Source organism: Somniosus microcephalus, chromosome 23, assembly GCF_052327205.1.
Source record: "Somniosus microcephalus isolate GS21.2 chromosome 23, FLI_Smic_1.0, whole genome shotgun sequence".
Classification (NCBI taxonomy): Eukaryota; Metazoa; Chordata; class Chondrichthyes; order Squaliformes; family Somniosidae; genus Somniosus; species Somniosus microcephalus.
In genome coordinates, this window is record NC_141009.1 from 26,611,178 (window position 1) to 26,634,626 (window position 23,449).

A 23,449-nucleotide genomic window follows, 5' to 3' on the forward strand; every position below is an offset into this window, starting at 1 on the left:
CCTCCATAGGAGCGGACACATCCCACTAACCCAAGATCAGAGAGCAAAGATGCAGGTTGGCAAAGACCAGGCTTATGGACCCCCAGGCATGCATAGGGGTTCTGCTGTCGTTTTATCAGCTAATACTGCACAACTTGTCTGAGTTGCTTGTTGCTGCTTGTCCAGCTAGGGCCAATTTACACGTTAGGGCATGGCTTGTAGGGTTATCTGAAGCTATGGGAAGAATCACATTACTCAGTGATGGGTTTACTCCTCAAGGTTCCAGGAGTGAGCTAGGCTAACAGGTCGCTCATCTACAGTGCTCTGGATTACTGCGGACCTGCTGAGTTTAAGTATTCAAAATACAATATGGAAAAAATTGGAGTTACCACTCTTAGAGCCACAAAGTTACACTGTATTACACCTAACAATTTATCATACATTTAAAAAAAATGACCACATTGATGACTTACCATGCTGTTATTTTACCTAGATTTAGTGGAGAAGAATCAAGAAGTGGTTTATATGAACAATGGATAGATGGGTATCGGTCAGTTACACTAATTTCATACTTGTTCTTGATGTCAACTTTAAAGACTGTTGGCTTGATCAGTTCCAAGGCACGTACACAATTTACAGAAGAATGTAACTGATTCTATAAAAAGAAAGACAATTATTAAGTCTTGTTAATGCAAATTATATCTGTTGCGGTGGTCTGAAGCGCTGTTCCCTGACATCTCCTAACAGACGCCTTTCCATAGTAACCCAGTACACAAACCAAAATGATGGGTCTCCAAAGTGGCACAACCAATAATAAAACACAATTTCACTAACAAGGAAGGAGATCTTTACCTTATTTTTATATAGATGGTGAGGGTGGATGGGGAAACACTTTATATGAAAGATCCCTTCCCCATGACCCTCACCTTATTCTCCTCTAATCAATGGAATTTTATTGCAAAAAACCCCCAAAAATATTCAGTCTTATTCAGAAGATATTCTTGGTGAACTGTATTTTAAAAGTCAAGGACTCATACAATGAAACCAAAACGACTGAAGTGTGTTACAGATTAAAGATGACACTGTAAAATAATACTCAGCAATGTTTGTTTATAAATTTGCATCATAGGATATGAGTGCTTAGTATCTATGAAAAATATGGATTAAAAAAATTGAGTTGACTTTTAGTTCCCATGCAAACAAAGGTATAGTTACAAAGAAAATATTATTAGTAAATAGTGAGGATAGGAACAGACTTCACGAGGACATAGACAGACTGGTGAAATGGAGGACACATGGCAGATGGAATTTAATGCAGAGAAATGTGAAGTGATGCATTTTGGTAGGAAGAATGAGAAGAGGCAATATAAATGAAATGGTATAATTTTAAAGGAGGGGCAGGAACAGAGAGACCTGGGGGTGTAGGTATACAAATCATTGAAGGTGGCAGGCCAAGTTGAGAAGGCTGTTAAAAAGCATACAGGATCCTTGGCTTTATAAGCAGAGGCACAGAATACAAAAGCAAGGAAGTTATGCTAAACCTTTATAAATGACTGGTTAGGCTGCAGCTGGGGTACTGTGTCCGATTCTGGGCACCACATTTTAGGAAGGATGTCAAGGACTTGGAGAGGGTGCAGAGGAGATTTACTAGAATGGTACCAGGCATGCGGGACAACAATCACGTGGAGATACTAGAGAAGCTGGGGTTGTTCTCCTTAGAGCAAAGGTTAAGGGGAGATTTAATAAAGGTGTTCAAAATCATAAAGGGTTTTGATGAGTAAATAAAGAGAAGCTGTTTCCAGTGCCAGAAGGGTCAGTAAGCAGAGGACACAGATTTAAGATAATTGGTAAAAGAACCAGAGGTGACATGAGAAGAAATGTTTTTATGTAGTGAGTTGTTATGATCTGGAATGCACTGTTTGAAAGGGTGGTGGAAGCAGATTCAATAATAACTTTCAAAAAAGGAATTGGATAAAAGCTTGAAGGGGAAAAATGTGCAGGGCTATGGAGAAAGGGCTAGGGAATGGGACTAACGTCATATCTCTTTCAAAGAGCTGGCACAAGTACGATGGGCCGAATGGCCTCCTTCTATGCTATATCATTCTATGGGCTTCTGAAAACAATATTTGCCCTGAAGTAACAAAAGGTACAAGAGACTTGATTGAATTTTTACTTGTGCTGTTCTGCAAGTAGCAGGAATGAGAAGTTTACAAAAAAACCTAAGAATGATTAAGAATCACAAACAAATACAGAATGATTTTTTTAGAGATTTAATGCATATTAGAAGTTAAGCAAATATTTTTAGCTACCTAATATTTATGCACAGATAATAGTCTATTTGATAAACAATTGCTTTACACAATGTAATATTTATCATGCCTTCATAACAATGTGTCATTAGGGAATCTATACTTTAAAGTAAGGATAAAGATTGTTCTCAGCAATCGCTGAATTTTTAATGTATTCCATTCACCACAAATATCTCTTGGGTCCAGGAAAAGATTTGTTGCTTTATGTTCACCATCCCTTTGAAATAAAACATGAAAAGTTCATTCAAACAGCTATGCGAACAATCTTTCCAAAGTCCCTTAAATCCTAAAATAGTTAAGTTGTTGATATAATTTCATTCTACAAACAGAAACTAACATGAGGCAGCATTCTTTTGTTGAATGGTTTAAAGTTCATTTTCTCATGACCCAGCTTATCTACTGACTAAATTATCACACTGCATTTTGATGGACCATCTAATGATGAGAATTAAGACACTTTTGTTTAACTAGGTTGTGTACAGGCTTAGTGAAACAATGGCCTGGAAATTACGGTCGGAGGCTTGCCGCCCGCGTACGCCTCCGAATCGAAAGAAAACTACGTACATACCTTGTGTTTCCAGAGCTTCGGACTCTTGCAGACCTGGGCCTGCAGGCGTATGCCTGCGTAAAGGCCTACGGATCCCAGGGGCGCATGCGGTTTGCAAGCTGGGATCACATGGACCAGGCCAACCAATGACTAAGGGGGATTCCTATTATGCTTATGGGGATTCCATTTATGTACGGAATCCCCATAAGCAGAATAGAAATCACCTAATAAATACAATTTCACAGCACTTAAATAAAAATTAATGATCACAGGTGCAAAATTAATTAAAATACCCTTTAAACATTTAAAATAAAAATTTAATTTTTTGAAAAATAAATGTAAACATTTTTAAATGGGACAAAATTTACCTGAACTAATTTTAAATGTAAGTGAATGTATAAATCATTTTGAAAAACGTATTTTAACATTTATTTTAACCCTTACGCTGGTAAAAGGTCTTATGCCTGCTTCTACCAGGCGTAAGGGTTTTGTGGATATTCGCTGGGCAGCAGTTCTGCGCCAGCGAAAGTGAATTTACAGTGGATGCGGTCGATCTGTCCAAGTGAAACTTGACAGATCGCAAGTTCCGGGTTTTTGCGCATGCGGCCAATGGCTTCCTATCACTAATGACAGAACATTGCCTGGTAAGGTGACAGCAGTCCTTTAAATGTCTTAACTTTTACAAGTGGGTACATTTTTTGATTCCATAATATGGGTTGAAATTTGTCAGCACATAAAAAGGTATGGGCTAATCAGAAACAGTCAGCATGCATTTGTAAGTGGCAGGCCATACTTGACTAATTAATTTAATAGACTTTTTTGATGAAAAGTCAACATGGATTTACAAAAGGTAAATCGTGCTTGACTAATCTACTGGAATTTTTTGAGGATGTAACTGGTAAAATAGATAAGGGAGAACCAGTGGATGTGGTGTATTTGGACTTTCAGAAGGCTTTCGATAAGGTCCCGCATAAGAGATTAGCGTGTAAAGTTAAGGCACATGGGATTGGGGGCAAGGTACTGACTTGGATAGAGAACTGGTTGGCAGACGGAAAGCAAAGAGTTGGAATAAACGGGTCTTTTTCCGAGTGGCAGGCAGTGACTAGTGGGGTACCGCAGGGATCGGTCCTTGGACCCCAGCTATTCATCACAATATATATTAATGATCTAGAAAAGGGAACTAGATGTAATATCTCCAAATTTGCAGACGACACAAAGCTGGGTGGGCGTGTGTGCTGTGAGGAGGATGCCGAGAAACTCCAGGATGATTTGGATAGGTTGGGTGATTGGGCAAAAGCATGGCAGATGCAATATAACGTGGATAAATGTGAGGTTGTCCACTTTGGTGGCAAAAACAGGAAGGCAGATTATTATCTGAATGGCAAGATTGGGAGACGGGGAAGTGCAATGAGACCTGGGTGTCCTTGTTCACCAGTCGCTGAAGGTAAGCATGCAGGTGCATCAGGCGGTTAAGAAGGCAAATGGTATGTTGGCCTTCGTAGCGAGAGGGTTTGAGTACAGGAACAAGGATGTCTTGCTGCAGTTGTTCAGGGCCTTGGTGAGACCACATCTTGAGTATTGTGTGCAGTTTTGATCGCCTTATCGGAGGAAGGATGTTCTTGCCATGGAAGGAGTTCAGTGAAGATTCACCAGGCTGATACCTGGGATGGCAGGAATGACGTATGAGGAGAGATTGGGATGATTGGGCTTATACTCGCTGGAGTTTAGAAGAATGAGAGGGGATCTTATTGAAACTTATAAAATTCTGACAGGACTGGACAGACTAGATGCAGGAAGGATGTTCCCGATGGCCGGGGAGTCCAGAACCAGGGGTCACAGTCTAAGGATAAGGGGTAGGCCATTTGGGACAGAAATGAGGAGGAATTTCTTCACCCAGAGAGTGGTGAACCAGTCGAATTCTCTACCACAGAAGGTAGTAGAGGCCAATTCATTAAATATATTCAAGAAGGAGTTGGATGTATTTCTTAAGGCTAAAGGGATCAAGGGGTATGGGGAGAAAGCAGGGTCCGGGTACTGAAATTGGATGATCAGCCATGATCACATTGAATGGCGGAGCAGGCTAGAGGGGCCGAATGGCCTACTCATGCTCCTATCTTTCTATCTAAATAAAGGTAATAAAATGGATTTCAAAAAATATTTGATAAAGATACTTATTGCAAAAATTAAGGCACATGGTATTAAGGGAAATGTAAGCTCATGGACAGAGAGATTGGTATTGGTTCGAAAGCAAAGAGTAGGATTGAATGGATGTTTTTCAGATTGGTGAATGTAGGTAGTAGTGTACCCCAGGGATTGGTGCTGGGACCTCTTTTATTTTGATTTTATATAAACAATTTGGACATAGGCATGAGGAATAATATTGATGTTTGCTATTTGATACCAAGCTAGGGGCATGGGAAATTGTGAGGGAAAATGCATATTATAGGGTGACATGGACAGGTTAATGGAGTAGGCAGATAGGTGGCAAATGCAATTCAACGAAGAGAAATAAGATGCAGTATATTTTGAGAAAAAGAACAGTGAACGGCAGTATAGCCTAATTGGTAAGATTCTTAGAGGGAGAAATAGAAAGGTCTAGGATGCAGATTTGTCAATTCTTAAAGCTGGAAGTGCTGGTAGGAAAGACAAATACAATCCTGGGTTTTACACATGGGGTACTGAATACAAAAGAAAGGAAGTGATATTGAATTTGTACAAGAGATTAGTTAGGCATTATGTGCAGTTCTGGGTACTTAATAATAGAAAGGATATCAGAAAATTATTCCAGGTGTAAAAGGTTATGGTAATGAAGAAAGGCTTGTTAAACTTGGACTTTTTTCCACTGGAACAGAAAAGGTTAAGGGGAAATCTAAGAGGTTTTCAAAATTATGAAAGGTTTTGGGAGGATAAATAGTGAAAATGCTTCCACTGGTTAGCAAATTGGTACAATGGGGCACAAACTCAGGATTATCATAAGAACAACAAAGGGCCGTAATTCGCGATCCCCATGGGTGCGTATGCACCCGTAGAGGCTGTGCAAGTTCTGGGTTTAGGTACGCAAAGCGCAGGCGCCAAAACCCAGAACTTGCGATCTGTCAAGAATTCTCTTGACAGATGATCTGCATCCCCTGGAGAAGGGCCTCCGCGGGCAGAGAGATGCGCTATTTGCCCAACTTCCGCCCGCTGAATGTCCGTGAAATTCTTACGCCTGGTAAAAGCAAGTATAAGGCCTGCCTTTACCAGCATAAGAGTTTTAAAAAATAGAAAAATAAAATGTTATCGCTCATTAATACTCTAAAAACCCTGTCCAATAAGGTAAGTTTATTTTTAGCCCCGTTAAAACATATAAATTGTTTTTTCAAAAAATTAAATTTTTGTTTAAAATATTAAATGGCATTTTAATTCATTTTAAATGTAATTAAAAAAAATCATCATGTGTTCGTGTATTTTTTAAGTGATCCCTATTCATACTTATGGGGATTCAGTTTGTACGGAACTCTCAAGTATGAATGGGGATCCCCTTTTATTGGTTGGGCCGGCCCATGTGATCCTCGGGGCACTTACGAACCGCATGCACCCCTGGGATATGTGGGCCTCTGCCCACGGGTACCCGGAGAGGCCCAGGAGCACGAATCTCCATACCTCCCGGACCACCAGATAAATTCGTAGATTTTTTACAGGTCGGAGGGCTCCTACCGCAAATTTTGGGCCAAAGATTTAGAAGAAACTTTTTTTCACACAGAGGTTTTTTGCAACATGGAATGCTTTACCATAAGTAGCTATTGAGGCAGAGAATAGAATATAATTTAAAAGGGAACCTAAAAGTATGTCAAGGGCAGGAACTTAATGAATTTAATACAAGTATAAACAAAAATGGTAATGGAGAAAGTAATTGAACTTAAGATAACCAACTTTACAGGATCTGATGGTTTTCATCCCAGGACATAAAATGAAATAGGTGAGGAAATTGCAGATGCATTAGTCATAATTTTACAAAGCTTTCTAGATTCAGCAATTGTGCCTATGGATTAGAAAATTGCAACTGTTACTCCATTATTTAAGGGGGGGGGGGGGAAGGAAAGAGCGGAAGACCCGGTAACTATAAACCTGTCAGGTTAACATCAGTTGTGGAGTGGTTACTGGAATCAATCATCAAAAATGAAAGTAGATGTAATTTGGAGGTAATCTAGTGACAGAGGTTGGTAATTTGTTGGGAGGTAGGAGGCAGAGAGTATGGATATAAGGAACATTCTCCAATTGGTGGGATGTGACCAGTGGTGTTCCCCAGCGATCTGTACCGGAGCCTGACACTAAGTTAGGAGGTATAGTAAGTGGTGTAGAGGGGAGCAGGAAGTTACAAATGGACATAGACTATGTGAGATGTCCGAGGTCATTCACTTTGGACCCAAGAAAGATACATTAGAATTATGTGTTACTGGTACGAGACTAAGAGCTGTGGAGGAGCAAAGGCATTTAGGTGTCCATGTACATAAATCCCTAAAGGCTAGTGCACTGGTACAAAAAGCAATCAAAATGGCTAATGGAACTTGATTTGGGCCAAAGTCAGGATTATTAAATGAAGATGAGGCACAAACTAGATGCTGGGTAATGTTGCAATGGAAGCTTGCTTGTCTCTTCCTCCACTGCAAAAGCTGGGAATGATGTTGGGTTCCCATGTGGGGAACATCAGAGGCTGCTTATGGTCATTTTAATTTTCTGTGGTGGGAGAAAAAAATCCAAACTTTATCTTGATTCTATTTTGTCTCTTTTTGTAAAATATAAACACATATCTTGATCTACCAATACAAAATAAAAAATGTAGTCCAGCATCAAGGTTTATTGGTATTCCAACAGCTTGCTACCTAGGACTTGTAAGAACTCGGATTTATATATGATTCCCCACACAGTAAGTTCCCAAACACTGGTACTGAGAAAATTCGACAGCAAAAGCCAGGGTTTGGAGGAAAAAATTGCAAACTATCTAAAAGTTTTGTTATGTAACTCCTTATGCTGGGTGCAAAAGTTCCATTGGCCTGGGAACGAGTTAAGTACTGTCCACTCGGATACCAATGATAATCCCAGTAGACTAGCCAACCATGGGAGTTTTCTTGTTTGACCTTAAATGGTGAACAGTTTCCCACGACCCGGTATGCTCCTGCTGAGAATACATTACAAGGCCTGGAGTATAGAAAATACAAACATTAGCTCCTTTAGCAAAACAAGTTAAGCCAGGAGTATAGAAAATACAAAACTATAGTTGGCAAAGCAAGTAGAAATATTCATCCATTTCCACAATTGTTCAGAAACTATCTGATAGCAGACTTTCAGGTAGGAAAAGAGATCCTGCTGAAGATACAAAGCAACACCTGGCTTTAACGTACAAGGAGAGGAAAAAGTGCTCACAAACACGGAAGTTGTCAGTTTTCATTGACATTCAGCGACAGCAATAAAGGATGCAACTCGGTGTGGCCTGGAGGCCTCTAGAGGAGCGCTCCTCCCGCAGGTACCTTTTTATCCGGCGGCGTCGCCGGATTCCCACGAGCTCTTCCGTAGCTCAGCAAAGTCCTCCGCCGCTGGTTAAGCTCTGCGCATTTTTCCATCTGAGCTGCTGCTTCTCTTTCTCTCTCTCTCGGGGCAGCAAGCTGTTTGTCACGTATTACAGCGACCGGCGGGTCGCCGAGCTCTCTCCCCGGCCGGGCGGGTCGCCACGGGGGAGGCTCGAGCGTGGCCACTGTCGCCTTGGTAACCGGGCCCGCGCGCGCGTTAACGGCCGCCATGGCGGAATTTGCTTTAATCCGCGCGTTTTATTTTCAAATATACCCGCCGTGCATTTTGTCAAATGGGAGAGCGAAAAAAAAATCGTGCGTTTCTGTGGGCACATTATCGAAAACGTAAGTTTTCAGTGTGTAGAACTGATATAATAAAAGAAATATATTTCGATGAGCTGTCAATGGTATTAAGAGTGCGAGCTCGGTCTCTCTCTCCCTTTTACCCCTGGGGTAGGGTAGCTAAACCTGCCTGTAATATATAAGAAAGAAAGACTTGCATTTATATAGCGCTTTTCACGACCATCGGATGTCCCAAAGCGCTTTGCAGCCAATGAAGTACTTTTTGAGGTGTAGTCACTGTTGTAATGCAGGAAAAGCAGCCAATTTGTGCACAGTAAGTTCCCACAAACAGCCATGTGATAATGACCAAATAACTTGAAATAACAACAGAAAACGCTGGAAAAACTCAGCAGGCCAGGCAGCATCTGTGGAGAGAGAAACAGAGTTAACTTCAAGTCAAAGACCTTTCGTCAGAACTAGAAAAAAGCAGGAAATGAAACAGATTTTAAAGCAAGTTTAGGAGCTGGGAAATGGGGGAGGGGATGAAAGAACAAAAGGGAAGGTCTGTGATAGGATGGAAGGCAGGAGAAGAAAAGAGGCATTAAGAGATAGTCAAGGCAAGAGGAGATGGTAATGAGAAAGGAATTGCGCTGGCAATGAAAGACAGCTGCCATGTGGGAAGGAAGAAAAAAAGGCACAAACAAAAAGTGTGGATAAAAAATATAAATATGATAGGGGCCAAGGTTATGATGTGAAATTGTTGAACTCTATGTTGAGTCCAGAGGGCTGTAAAGTGCTTAATCGAAAGATGAGGTGCTGTTCCTCAAGTTTACGGTGAGCTTCCATGGAACAATGCAAGAGGCCGAGGACGGTGAGGTCTGAGTGGGAGTGGAGCAGTGAATTAAAGTGACAGGCGACCGGAAGCTCGGGGTCACCCTTACGGACTGAACGGAGGTGTTCCGCAAAGCGGTCACCCAATCTGCATTTGGTCTCCCCAATGTAGAGGAGACCACATCGTGAGCAGCGAATACAGTATACTAAATTGCAAGAAGTACAAGTAAATTGCTGTTTCACCTGGAAGGGGTGTTTGGGGCCCTGGACAGTGGGAAGTCGGAAGGTATAAGGGCATGTGTTGCATCTCCTGTGCTTGCATGGGAAGGTGCCGGGCGAAGGGGAAGGTGTGCTGGGGGTGATAGAGGAGTGGACTAGGGTGTCGCGGAGGTAGCAGTCCCTACGGAATGCTGAAAGGGGAGGTGAGGGAAAGTTGCGTTAAGTGGTGGATCACGCTGGAGGTGGCGGAAATGGCGGAGGATGATCCGTTGAATGTGGAGGCTGGTGGGGTGAAAGGTGAGGACAAGGGGAACTCTATCGTGGTTCTGGGAGGGAGGGGCAGGGGTGAGGGCAGAACTGCGGGAGATAGAACGGACATGGTTGAGGGCTGTGTCAACCCGGATCACTTGTTTTAGTGACGTTGATTGAGGGATAAATATTGGCCAGGACAGGGGGATAACTCCCCTGCTCTTCTTCGAAATGAGCCATGGGATCTTTTACATCCACCTGAGAAGGCAGACGGGGCCTCGGTTTAACGTCTCATCCGAATATCTGATATTACACATCTTTCAAAGAGATGTATGTGATCAAGTAGAATTGAAATTATATTCTTGTATAGTATTGTGGAGCACAGACCCCCTCTGGTACTGGATTTTTATTCTGAATTATGTTAATAAAACTTAACTCTAATAAAATTGCCCACCCCCAAAAATAATCCCAAATTACACTCCTGTTTAGAAAAGATCAGTCATACAGATATTTTGAATTAATCTTGGCAAACAGAATTGTGACAATCTATTTGAATGTGGGTCACAGCTTAACGAGTTTCACCCAGAGGTGAGTTGGACCACTGCCTGAATGACTTGTCTTGAACACTTCATCACTTGTTTCAGTTGAAGTTGAGTTTTGGCTTGGAGTATCTCGATGCCACTCCATTTTGATGCCTGTCTCCAGACGATAGTATCTTCAGCAGGATCTCTTTTCCTACCTGAAAGTCTGCAAGTTCTGCTATCAGATAGTTTCTGAACAATTGTGGAAATGGATGAATATTTCTACTGTCAATATGCTCCTCAAGATGATCCTATGGCAGCACTACAATGCCACCAACTTGCAATTATATAATGCCCTTAATGTAAAAAAAGCACTTCTCAAATAGAAATAAGAGAACAGGCACTGAGCTGTGGATGAAGAGACATAGGAGAGGTAACTGAAAGCTTGGTTGAAAAGATTGGTTTTGAGAAGTTTTAAAGGAAGAAGGAGATGAATAAATCCAGGGAGTAGGGCTGAGGCTGCTGAGAGATGCACAGAGAGCATTGGAGGGGCTGAGTATGGTGTGGAGATGGGCAGTGTTGTGAGATGGAAGTAAATGGTCTTGATAAAGGATAGGATGTGGGGATTAAAACTCAGCTATGGGCTCCACAAAGTTTTATATGGTCTCATTCAGCTTGAGAAAGTAGTCAAGGAGAGGATGGCAAGAGAACAGAGTTTATGATAGGGACTGTTAATGATGACTTTGGTGTTGCTTATGTTCATTTCCAGGATGTTGTGACTCATCCATGATTTGATGTTGGACAGGCTCTCTGACAACATGGGCATGGTTGTGGGGCTAACAGGTGGTGGAGAGGTGGAGTTGAGTGTCATTCATGTGGAGAAGGATAGATCCATGGGAAACTCTGGAAGTAACAGTCACAATAAGCCATTGCTGGAGATATGCTGGCTTCGCTTAGAATAGGTAGGAGTGGAACCACGCAAGGGCAACCGTATGGTGCTGGACAGCAGGGGAGAGGTGATGGAGGAAGATGGTTGAATAACAAACACTGCCAAAACATCAAGGGCAGCAAGAAGGGGTAACACACCATGATCACAATCACTAAGGGTGCCATTTGTAATTTTTGCCAGGGTTGTCTCGGTACTGTGAAAAGAGCAGAGGTCAGACTGAAAGAATTCAAATGGGGAGTTTTGTGAGAGCTGGACATGAATCTGGGAGGCAATGGCACATTAAAGTATATTGAATGGAGTTTAGAGATGAAGTTTCAACAAGGCTCACTTTACATTTAAATGCAGCGAAGATGTGAATGAATTTGTAATGTTTTCATTATTTCCTTGGAGTGCCACCAATGTCTTTGAGAAAGACCAAGTTGAGTATTTTGTGTGCCTGTATTCCATTAAATATGTAAATGTCCTGCTCAATTGATCTTTCACTGATGCATATACAGATATCTAGTGCAGAATGCAATAGTAATCAACACATCCCTCCCCCTGTCGACAAGTACTTGGTCATGTCGTATTATGGATGGTACACCATGGAAAGTACATCCATGCTATGTATCTCGTGGAAGTTTCTTTTATCAAAGATGTCCTTTTCTCTTGTTCTGCCATTCTTTTGAATTAGAGGCAGCAAGCGTCCATTCTATCATTACCACTCAAACATGTAGTAGGACTCAGATGGAGTGGAGGGTTGTTTATAACTTGAGGTCTGATGTTTTCTTTCCACGTGATGAAAATTCACTGAAAGCCTTAACACCATAAGCCATAAATATAAGTGAGGGAAAAAGGACATCTCATTTAAAAACAAAATTTTTTGATGCCAATTTAGATGTTAGAAATTTCCAGACAAACCACTCAAAAACAGTATTTTCTGATCCAAAACCAGATGGATGGCAATCCTTGTTCAAACAAAACTGAGCTTTTTCGGGCATTAGTCAAAACTTTAAGTGCTGCCGTTCATAACCATATATAAATAGGATTTTTCTTCAATGAACAGCATGTATAGCACATGGATGTTAAATTTCCTGAATGATCGTTTTCTTGCCTTTTTCTTTAAGCAGAGAATTTACTCCCAATTCTCTGGATTCTATGCCAAGAGCCACCAGCCACAGTGCATCTCAAAGAGAAGCCACAGTGCGTCTCAAAAGGAAAAGGAGAAATGAATGCATTTTGCAGTATCATAGACACTCACTTGCATCACTCAAAAATGGGATTACCAGCATTTTGGTTTAATCAGGGGGTTAATGTTGTATAGGGTGTTGGTTGTGTTCATTGGTTAGCAGGCTGGATTGTTTAGATTGCATATAATATAGATTATATTGGTATTTAGCATGTTCGAATAATAAAGCCGTTATTGCTGGTGGCCAAAACATCTTTGTCTTATAGGATTTACAGTTTTCTAATAGAATCTCACTACTGTTTACGACTTCACAGCGGTGGTAATATGAGCATGTAGAGAGTCACAGTTTATGGGTTCCATGGCCTTCTCTACCATCCCACTGTAGCCCTTTCGCCAAGTTAGTGATCGTTAGGATATGTTTTAAAAATGCTTTGAAAACCACAGCGTTGGAGTAAATGGTATTTGCACCGTCGTGCCAAAAGAGAAAATTGAGCATGCTGTTTGCATATTAATTTTATTTTTCACATTACTTTTATCATCCTAGTATAAAAGTTCAACTGTCCTAAATTACATTATGCTGAGTATGCATTTGGCTTTTACTCGTGAGTAGTTCAGAAGCAAATTCTAGAGGTATTGCTTGCATTTGTGACCCACTTACAGAATATTAAAAATTCATGTTTTAAAACTGTAGGATACTGTTGGCCTGCTTTAGATTTAGTAAAAGTTAAACAAGAGTGCAGTGTGTCGCTACAGGCACTTCAACAGAACAACTTAATAAGGAAAATCTAAATGCATGATGATGTAATTGACTGATTTGGCTAAAAAGAAACATTGTATTTTTAGTTTCATATTGTGTCACGTTGTTAAATATAGATTCCTTCTATTCAACAACATGACTGAATCCGATACACACACTGCAACCTCCCTAATAATGCCACAACTCCAGTAATTTATCCATATTCTTTATGACAAGGTATTGATTTTAAAATGTGATAGAGAAAGAAACATATGGAAAGGTAGGATATTTTTGCTGAATTTATCTAGTCTGTTGTGCATTTGTTTGTTTTAGGTCACTTGTATTTCCAAGACAGTGGGGGAGATAATGACGATCCTTTTAAAATCTGCAGGTTAGGCCTTTAACGCCTGGAAAAAGATAGACTAGCATACACCGCACCCTCTGTCCATTTCTCCATGGAAATTGCAATTGGGTTCCTACAACTGGCGTAGGAGCTCAATGTGCATATTTAAACAATCTTCCGCCCAGGTTCAGGCCTCGTATAAATGTTATGGCCGAGGAATGGGCACTCCATTGCCGCTCGCCAGTTTGGTGCCGTGGCAAATCAGCTGGTCTGCTCAGAGCCAGCCAACAGGTAGGGCCTGCTATGGGGGAGAGTGTATTCTGGAGGTAGGAGGGCAACTATGGGCCGGCAGCAAGCCATTAGATCTTTGTACGAATGTTCCTCCTAGCCACACAAAATCTTAAAAAGAAGAAAAAACGTAACTTTTCAGAGCAGCCTCCAGTGGTCCCTTTAATGACTGCTGGTTACATAGAAACATAGAAGATAGGAGCAGGAGTAGGCCATTCGGCCCTTCGAGCCCACTCCTCCATTTAATGAGATCATGGCTGATCATCCAAATTCAGTACCCTGTCCCTGCTTTCTCCCCATATCCCTTGATCCCTTTAGCCTCAAGAAATATATCCAACTCCTTCTTGAATATATTTAATGAATTGGCCTCAACTGCCCTGTGTGGCAGAGAATTCCACAGGTTCACCACTCTCTGGGTGAAGAAATTCCTCCTCATCTCTGTCCTAAATGGCTTACCCCTTATCCTTCGACTGTGACCCCTGGTTCTGGACTCCCCCGCCATCGGGAATATCCTTACTGCATCTAGTCTGTCTAGTCCCGTTAGAATTTTATAAGTTTCAATGAGATCCCCTCTCATTCTTCTAAACTCTAGCGAATATAAGCCTAATCGACCCAATCTCTCCTCATACGTCATTCCTGCCATCCCAGGTATCAGTCTGTTGAATTTTCGCTGCACTCCCTCCATGGCAAGAACATCCTTCCTCAGATAAGGCGACCAAAACTGCACACAATACTCAAGATGTGGTCTCACCAAGGCCCTGTACAACTGCAGCAAGACTTCCTTGCTCCTGTACTCAAATCCTCTCGCTATGAAGGCCAACATACCACTTGCCTTCTTAATCGCCTGCTGCACCTGCATGCTTACCTTCAGCGACTGGTGCACAAGGACACCCAGGTCTCATTGCACGTCCCCTTTTCCCAACCTATTGCCGTTCAGATAATAATCTGCCTTCCTGTTTTTGCCACCGAAGTGGATAACCTTGCATTTATCCACATTATACTGCATTTGCCATGCATCTGCCCAATCACCCAACCTGTCCAAATCATACTGGAGTTTCTCTGCATCCTCCTCACAACACCCAGCTTTGTGTCGTCTGCAAACTTGGAGATAGGCCTCTCAGCCGCTGGAAAAAGTGGGAGCAGCATGCACTTCACATGCTCCACCCATTTCTCCATGAAAATTGCAATCAATATTTAAACAGCCTCCCATCTGTTTTGGGGTTGAGTTAGGATGCTTATTTAAAGGCCTACCTGAAAATTCAATCAGGCAGGCAAATGGGTGTATGAGGTTCCACCAGATTTTCCTCTGCTGATCACCTATTTTCAGGTGCCAAACTGGCAGCCAATAGTTGAAAATCTCTCCCTCCCCCTCTCCCAAACATCCTCCAAGATCTTTAACTTTGAGTTGCAAAGGCTTCAATGTATTGGAAATTTAATCCCAACCCCCCTTTATGATAGAAAATATTTGAACACCAAGAATGTCCTTCCACCAGATGAGCAAACCTCTTCGAGGGTAATGAAACATCTTGTGTGTAAGTGTGTTTTTGTATAAGGAATTTGGGAATATAAGTATTGTATACCTCCAGCTGCTTTAATGCCTCAATTGTTCAACCCTGAGATGACAGGGGAAATGTTTTACCCATACGAATGTGCATAGGATATTTTTAATTGGTATTTTAAAAACATAGGTATTTTCTTCCTCAGTTTTGTGTCCTGCTCTTCTGAAGGACTTGATGCATACTGGGGTATGGTTTTGCAGGTACTGGCAGCCCTCAGTACTTCACCAAAATGATTGTCCGGGTTAATAAATGAAGAACAATGTGTTGGTAGGATAATGAACCATAGAAGGCAGCAGATTGAAGCTCCATCCTTTTTTAAAAATTCATTCATGGGATGTGGGAGTCACTGGCAAGGCCAGCATTTATTGCCCATCCCTAATTGCCCTTGAGAAGGTGGTGGTGAGCCACCTTCTTGACAAATGAGTGGCTTGCTAGGCCATTTCAGAGGGCAGTTAAGAGTCAACCACATTGCTGTGGGCCTGGAGTCACATATAGGCCAGACCGGGTAAGGACAGCAGATTTGCTTCCCTAAAGGACATTAGTGTACCAGATGGGTTTTTACAACAATCCAATAACTACACAAATGCATGTTTTGGTAGGGGTCTCTGGGTAGCAGTCAGGAGTGGGAACCTTGGCTGATTTTTTTTCTTCTTCTGTCTTGCGCAAGGCAGCTGAGCCTGTTTCCAGCTTTCCAAATGCTGCCTTGACTGGGGACAGCGAATGCAGTACAGATTGGAAATCAAACCTGCATCCTTGTTTGTATGGATTAATGCTACATTGTACATTTGCGCCTTCCAGGCCTTTGGGAGATTCTGATTCTTTAAAAAAAAAAAAAAAAATGACTGGCTATATAACTTCTCTACTGAAATCCTTGCAGAAAATCAATCATTTCTTGTAGAAATACAATTTATGTGGCTTCGCTATAAGATGCAAAATATATAATTGTGGTTATGTTTTTCTAATTACCTGAATTCAGGGTTCAAATGCAGTGTTTTTTTTCCTAAGGCCAAGCTTTGATACATCATGATTAGAAAGTAATTTTGGTAACAAACAATTATTTATTCTTGTAGATTATATTGAAATGGATTTTAGAGGCTTGTCTTTTAAATCTCATTGGGTAAATAACATTCACACTTTACTTACTGGATATTATTAATTAAATCATTGGAAAGAGATCTAGAGGGGAGGAGAGGAGAATTTATTTCACTCAGAATTGTTGGGATCTGGAATACTCTACCTGAAAAGGTGTGGAAGCTGATTCCATAAATAATTTTAAAAGGGAGTTGGACAGGTACTTGAGGATGAGCAACTTACAGGGTTACAGACAAAAAACAGGGATGTGGGACTTAGCACGACTGCTCTTTCAAAGAGCCAGCACAGGTACGACGGGCCAAATGGCCTCCTTCCGTGCTGTAAGATTCGATGACTCTATTCTATAAAGCCAATTGTGAAAGCTACTTCAAGCAGTGTCTAACAAATTAAAGGTAGGAAGTTGATTATTAGTTAATGATCTCTTGGGAACTTTTCTAATTACTACACTATTTAAATTTTACTTTCTTTTGTTGATTTAAATGTAAAAAGATGTATTAAAAAAAGCTAACTTGTTAATTTAGTATGTTATACATTACTTGGAGTAGATGTCAGAACTTTTTAATTGGAGCTTTACTCTTGGCTCCCAAGGGTTCTTGTTTCACTTCCATTCATGCGTGTTAAGTCAGCCAAATTAATACAACCATACACTAAGCTTAAGAACTTTGCGTTCATTAGTTATTGTTAATTCATCTCCCCAGAGAGCTGGGCTCAAGTAACAACTCCAAGCCAGTATTTTCCCACCCAAATCTTCTCTCCTGAATTGAGGACTTGCACTGTATACAATTTCATAGATGCTGCTACTTGTCTGATGCTTACTTACTCTTCATGCTTACACCTAAATGGTGTGCATTGGCAGGCTATTCTACTGTATGGGCTCTCACAGCTGCGACTAATCTACTTCCCACATGTACACTTTCCAATGGGGATCAATTAAATTTTAGTACTCCAAATTTACATCTGATAACTGATTGTAATGGTAATAGTCCTGAAGTACAGTTCCAGCATAGGTCTACTCATTTACCAGTTTATTGGCTGTTTTGATAATTTGGCATTGACTGCACAGCAGGTTGGAATGAAGCAAGGTATGAACTAGGCTGGTAATGATTGTAACTATCAGGACATTTTACCACAAACTTAACGCATCGAGAAAATGGCAATAATGACTGAAGCAGAAAATGTCCTAAAAATGCCCATAAGAAGTAAAAGCAATTAATGACAAATCTCATCGTGAAGGTTCATAATCATTGCAAATGAAGATACTTGCCAAGTAATCTGAAATGGTCCAATTCACATCACAAGATTCCATGCATTTGTGTTCTGGCTAGATTCCTCCCTGAGCCGACACCACCAAAGATTGGTTAACTGGTATCTTTCTCATTGTTGTTGGAAGCATCTTGGCAAATTGGCTGTGACTTTTTCTTATACAACGACATTGACTGCACGTCAAAGTAATTTATTTATATGTAAAGTGCTTTGAGGTGTTTCTGAGAGATGTGCCAATGCACTATATAAATGCAGTCTTTTCCCAGTTAATATAGTTTGGAGAACACCTGGTGGAAATTTGTAAAACGTAGTGGGATTGCAGTTTAAAATTGAAAAAGCTCAGTAGGTCAGTAGAACAGATTTGATTCTGGAGGATCCTAAATAGGAACATTCTTACAGTCTTTACACAATGTTAGGACTATTGATACTAGTGTTGTTTTATTAAGATCTTACATTTTAATTAAATGGAAATCAGTACACTAAATGCCACGTTACAGGGTATATAATTATTTTGGTTAGAGTTAGCATTCCCAGATGTTTTGTGGTGGAATTTGAGTAGGGCTTGAAGTAATTAAGCTATACTAAAACTAGCTGAAGTGCCCGGCGGTGCCGAGGCTTTTTCGAGAGGGCATGTTGTTGGAAGAGAGAGAGAGTGCAACTGGGGGGAAGAGAGAGAGCGACTGGGGGAAAGCGAGAGAGCGACTGGGGGGAAGAGAGAGAGAGCGACTGGGGGGGAAGAGAGGGAGGGGGGTGGAGGGAGGGGGGGAGGAGGGGAGGGGAGGGAGGGGAGAGGGGAGGGGAAAGGGGAGGGGGAGGGGGGGAGGAGGGGAGGGGGAGAGGGAGGTGGGGGGAGGAGGGGAGGGGAGAGGGGAGGGGGGGAGGAGGGGAGGGGAGAGGGGAGGGGAAAGGAGGGGAGGGGGAAAGGAGGGGAGGGGGAGAGGGGAGGGAGGGGAGAGGGGGAGGGAGGGAGGGGGGAGAGGGGAGAGGGGGGGAGGGGGGAGGAGGAGGGGGAGAGGGAGGGGGAGAGGGAGGGGGGGAGAGGAGGGGAGGGAGGGAGGGGGCGGGGGGGGGAGGGGAGAGGGGAGGGAAGGGGGGAAAGGGAGGGCGGGGGGGGGAAGGGAGGGGGGAAAAAGAGGGGGGGGAGGGCGGGGGCCCCCCCCCCGAGGGTCGCGGCCCCCCCCGGAGGGGTCGCGGCCCCCCCCCGGAGGGTCGCGCGGCCCCCCCCCCCCCCGGAGGGTCGCGGCCCCCCCCGAGAGGGTCGCGACCACCCCCCCCGGAGGGTCGCGGCCCCCCCCCCCCCCGGAGGGTCGCGGCCCCCCCCCCCCCCGGAGGGTCGCGCGCGGCCCCCCCCCGGAGGGTCGCGCGGCCCCCCCCCCCCCCCGGAGGGTCGCGGCCCCCCCCCCCCCCCCGGAGGGTCGCGGCCCCCCCCCCCCCCCGGAGGGTCGCGCCCCCCCCACCCCCGGAGGGTCGCGCCCCCCCCCCCCCCCGAGGTGAAGACCGCCGATTGCGGCGCGCAGCAGGAGCTGAGACGCGGCGTCTCTCTCTGGCTCGGCCGGCGGGGCCCCCGGTTGCCAGGGTAACCGTGACGCTGACCAAGCCCTGCCCCCCCGGCCCGAGCCAGAGAGAGAGACGCCGCGTCTCAGCTGCTCCTGCCTGCGCGCACGGCCCCCCTCCCCCCCGGAGGGTCGCGGCCCCCCCCCAAGGGTCGCGGCCCCCCCCCCGAGGGTCGCGGGGGCCCCCCCCCCCCCGAGGGTCGCGGCCCCCCCCCCCGAGGTGAAGACCGGCCGATTGCGGCTGTGCGAGACGGGCCGGCGGGGCCGGTTGCCAGGGTAACCGTCGACGCTCAAGCAAGCCCCCCGCCCCCCGGCCGAGCCAAGAGAGAGACGCCGCGTCTCAGCCCGGGTTCCTCTGCTGCGCGCGCACCCTAGCGGCGCTGGGCTGAGGCTCGGCCCTCCAGCCTTCGAGTGGGGGCCGGGAGGTGCCTAGCTCGGGCCGTGGGTGCATGAGGAGACGCCAAGGCTTCTAGGCCTACCTGGAAAAAACGGGGAAAGGTAGGAAAATTAATGAGATTAGATAAGTTAATTACTTTCTAAATCATTTTTTGTTAAAAACAATATGTGTTTTCAAAGCAACGTTTTTTTTTAAGACGCAGAAAGCAGGAAAAAGAAAGGAAAAGTTTGGAATCAAGATGGCTGCGACTCACCTCGGTTCAGAAGGATAAGGCCCGGCCACACACGCACCGATTGCCCGGCGGCACACGCCAGCAACCCGGCGTACGATTGGTCGAGCTCGAGGTCACTCTGTCGCTAATGAGCGGTAATGAGATGCTAATGAGCGGAATGTTAAGGTTTTTGGGATACCGCGGTGGCGCGGATTTTAGCACCGGCGTCGAAACGTAAATACGCTTAAAACCATCTCGGAAGCATAAGCTTTCTTTGGAAGGTAACGCTCGCGCGTAGGTGCGCCCTGTAACTTTTGAGCGCATACCCGACAGACGCACACGCGATGACAGACAGACAGAATGACAGACAGACAGAAGTACCCGATTTATATATATAGATGTTAATTATTTCCATTAGCAGATAACAACTGTTCTTGGAATGCAGGCTTTGACCGCACAAGTATAGGTTGGCTATCCTGTTAGATATTATTACTGTTTTTTTTTTCTGCATCTACTGACCACCTATATAAACTAAATAGTTGGGGGAGGATCCAGGTGAGCGGGAATTTAAAAAGTCAATGAGAAATGAGAAAGCAATAGAGCAGGATAGAGATGGGGCCAAAATAAAGAGAAATGGTAAAAAGACAAAGTTAATAGCTCTATATCTGAATGCACACAGCATTCGTAACAAGATAGATGAAGTTGACGGCACAAACAGATACAAATGGGGTATGATCTGATCGCCATTACAGAGACGTGATTGCAAGGTGACCAGGGCTGGGAACTGAATACTCCAGGGTATTTAATAATTCGGAAGGATAGACAGAACGGAAAGGGAGGTGGGGTGGCTTTGTTGGTAAAGGATGGGAGAAGTGATATTGGCTCAGAAGATCAAGATGTAGAATCGGTTTGGCTGGAGATAAAAAAATAATAAGGGGAAAAAGTCTCTGGTGGGCGTAGTCTACAGGCCCAGCTGAACAGTAGCAATGCTGTTGGACAGAGTATAAATCAACAAATAATGGAGGCCTGCAAAAAAAGGTACGGTAATTATCATGGGTGATTTTAATTTCCATATTGATTGGACAAATCAAATTGGCCATGGTAGCCTTGAGGAGGAGTTCATAGAGTGTATCTGGGATGGTTTCCTGGAACAGTATGTAATGGAACCAACCAGGGAGCAGGCTATCTTGGATCTGTTACTGTGTAATGAAATAGAATTAATAAATGATCTCATAGTAAAGGATCCTCTAGGAAAGAGTGGTTGAATTTCAAATTCAGTTGGAGGGTGAGGAATGTTGTTTCTCAAACGCAGTGTCCTGATCTTTAAACAAAGGCAATTACAATGGCATGAGGGGCAGAACTGGCTAAAGTGGACTGGAAAAATAAAATTAAAGGGTAAGGCAGTTGAAATGCAGTGGCAGACATTTAAGGAGATATTTCATAACTCTCAACAAAAATATATTCCAGTGAGAAAGAAAGATTTTAAGAGAAGGGAGCACCATCCGTAGCTAACTAAGGAAGTAAAGGATGGGTATCAAATTGAAAACAAAGGCATACAATGTTGCCAAGATTGGTTCGGAGAGACCAGAGGATTGGGAAATTTTTAAAAACCAGCAAAGGATGACTAAAAAAAAATAAAGAGAGAGAAGATGAATTATGAGAGTAAACTGGCAAGAAATATTAAAACAGATAGTAAGAGCTTCTACAGGTATATAAAAAGGGGAGAGAGTAGCTATAGTAAATGTTGGTCCCTTAGAGGATGAGACTGGGGAATTAATAATGGGGAACGGGGAACTGGCAGAGACTCTGAACAAATATTTTGTATCTGTCTTCATGGTAGAAGACACTAACAACATCCCAATAATGGATAATCAAGGGGCCACAGGGACGGGGGGAACTAAAGACAATCACTATCACTAAGGAAATAGTACTTGGTAAAATAATGGGACTAAAAGATGACAAGTCCCCTGGACCAGATGGCCTGCATCCCAGGGTCTTAAAAGAAGTAGCTGCAGAGATAGTGGATGCCATTGGTTGCAATATACCCAGAATTTCCCCTGGATTCTGGAGAGGTCCCAGCGGATTGGAAAACTGCAAATGTAACACCCCTATTTAAGAAAGGAGGGAGACAGAAAGCACGAACTATGGACCAGTTAGGCCTAACATCTGTCGTTGGGGAAAATGCTGGAGTCCTTCATTAAGGAAGAAGTAGCAGGGCATTTGGAAAATCATAATGGCCCGTATTTTCCAATCGCAGGCCTCCCGCGTGCGGAGGCCTGCGATCTGGAAAAATCTATGCCCTTACCTGAGGGCTCCCGGGACGCACACTTCCGATCCTGGGCCTCTCCAAACTCCAAGTGCACAGGGCCCACGTATCCCAGGGGCGCCAGGTAGTTCGCAGCATCCCTGGGATCACGTGGGCCATGGGGAGCCAATCAGAAGAAGGGGACTCTCCCTTCATACACTTGACAGGTAGACCTGTCAAATATATGAATGGAGATCACCCCAAAATCAAAGTAAAACTTTAAATACATTTTTTTAAAAATCACATTTTTAAAATGAGTTGAAATTACAATAAATTAAATATTTTGAAACAAAATTAAATTTTTTGAAAAAGTAATTAGTTTTTTACAGGGCTAAAAATAAACTTACCTTTTTAAAGTATTTTTAAATGATAAATCAGTGGGGAAACATTTTTTTCCTTATGTTTTCAACTCTTATCCTGGTAAAAGCAGGTCTTACATCTGCTTTTACCAGACGTAAGAATTGTAAGAGGTTTTCTGCGGGCGGAGGGTCTCCAAAAAACAGAACTATCTGCCCGCAGAGGCCCTTCTGGGGCAGGCATCCGATCCATCAGAGCATTCTTGACAGATCGGAAATGCCGGTTTTGCAGCACATGCGCTGTGCATGCCTGAAACCGGCATTTCTGATGCCCCTACAGGTGTGTACACACCCGTAGGGATCGGAATATTTGGGCCAAAATGCAGTCAAGCAGAGTCAGCATGGTTTTATGAAAGGGAAATCAGGTTTAACAAATTTGCTGGAGTTCTTTGAGGATGTAACGAGCAGGGTGGACAAAGGATAGCCAGTGGATGTGGTGTATTTGGATTTCCAGAAGGCATTCGATAAGGTGCCACATAAAAGGTTGCTGCATAAGATAAGAGCCCACGGAATTGGGGGTAATATATTAGCATGGATAGAGAATTGGCTAACTACAGAAAGCAGAGAGTCGGGATAAATGGGTCATTTTCCGGTTGGCAAATGGTAACTAGTGGGGTGCCACAGGGATCGGTGCTGGGGACCTCAACTATTTACAATCTAACATTAATGACCTTGCGATGAAGGGACCGAATGTAATGTAGCCAAGTTTGCAGATGATACAAAGATGGGTGGGAAAGCAAGTGGAG

General features: G+C 43.5%; 1 protein-coding gene across 3 annotated transcripts in view; it reads right to left on the reverse strand.

Annotated features, from left to right (window-relative positions):
• Nucleotides 1-8,612, reverse strand: part of LOC147101755 (uncharacterized) — a 37,377-nt gene extending 28,765 nt beyond the window's left edge. Inside the window, exons 1-3 of one of the 3 annotated variants that reach the window (XM_085965656.1) lie at nt 8,343-8,612; nt 2,453-2,505; nt 453-634 (exon numbers count right to left, since the gene is read on the reverse strand). In XM_085965656.1, coding sequence (XP_085821782.1) covers nt 453-634; nt 2,453-2,503 — 233 coding nt within the window. In that variant the 5' untranslated portion in view covers nt 2,504-2,505; nt 8,343-8,612. The other 2 variants (XM_085965655.1, XM_085965654.1) reach the window with 2 other exon arrangements.
• Between the last annotated feature and the right edge of the window lie 14,837 nt (nt 8,613-23,449).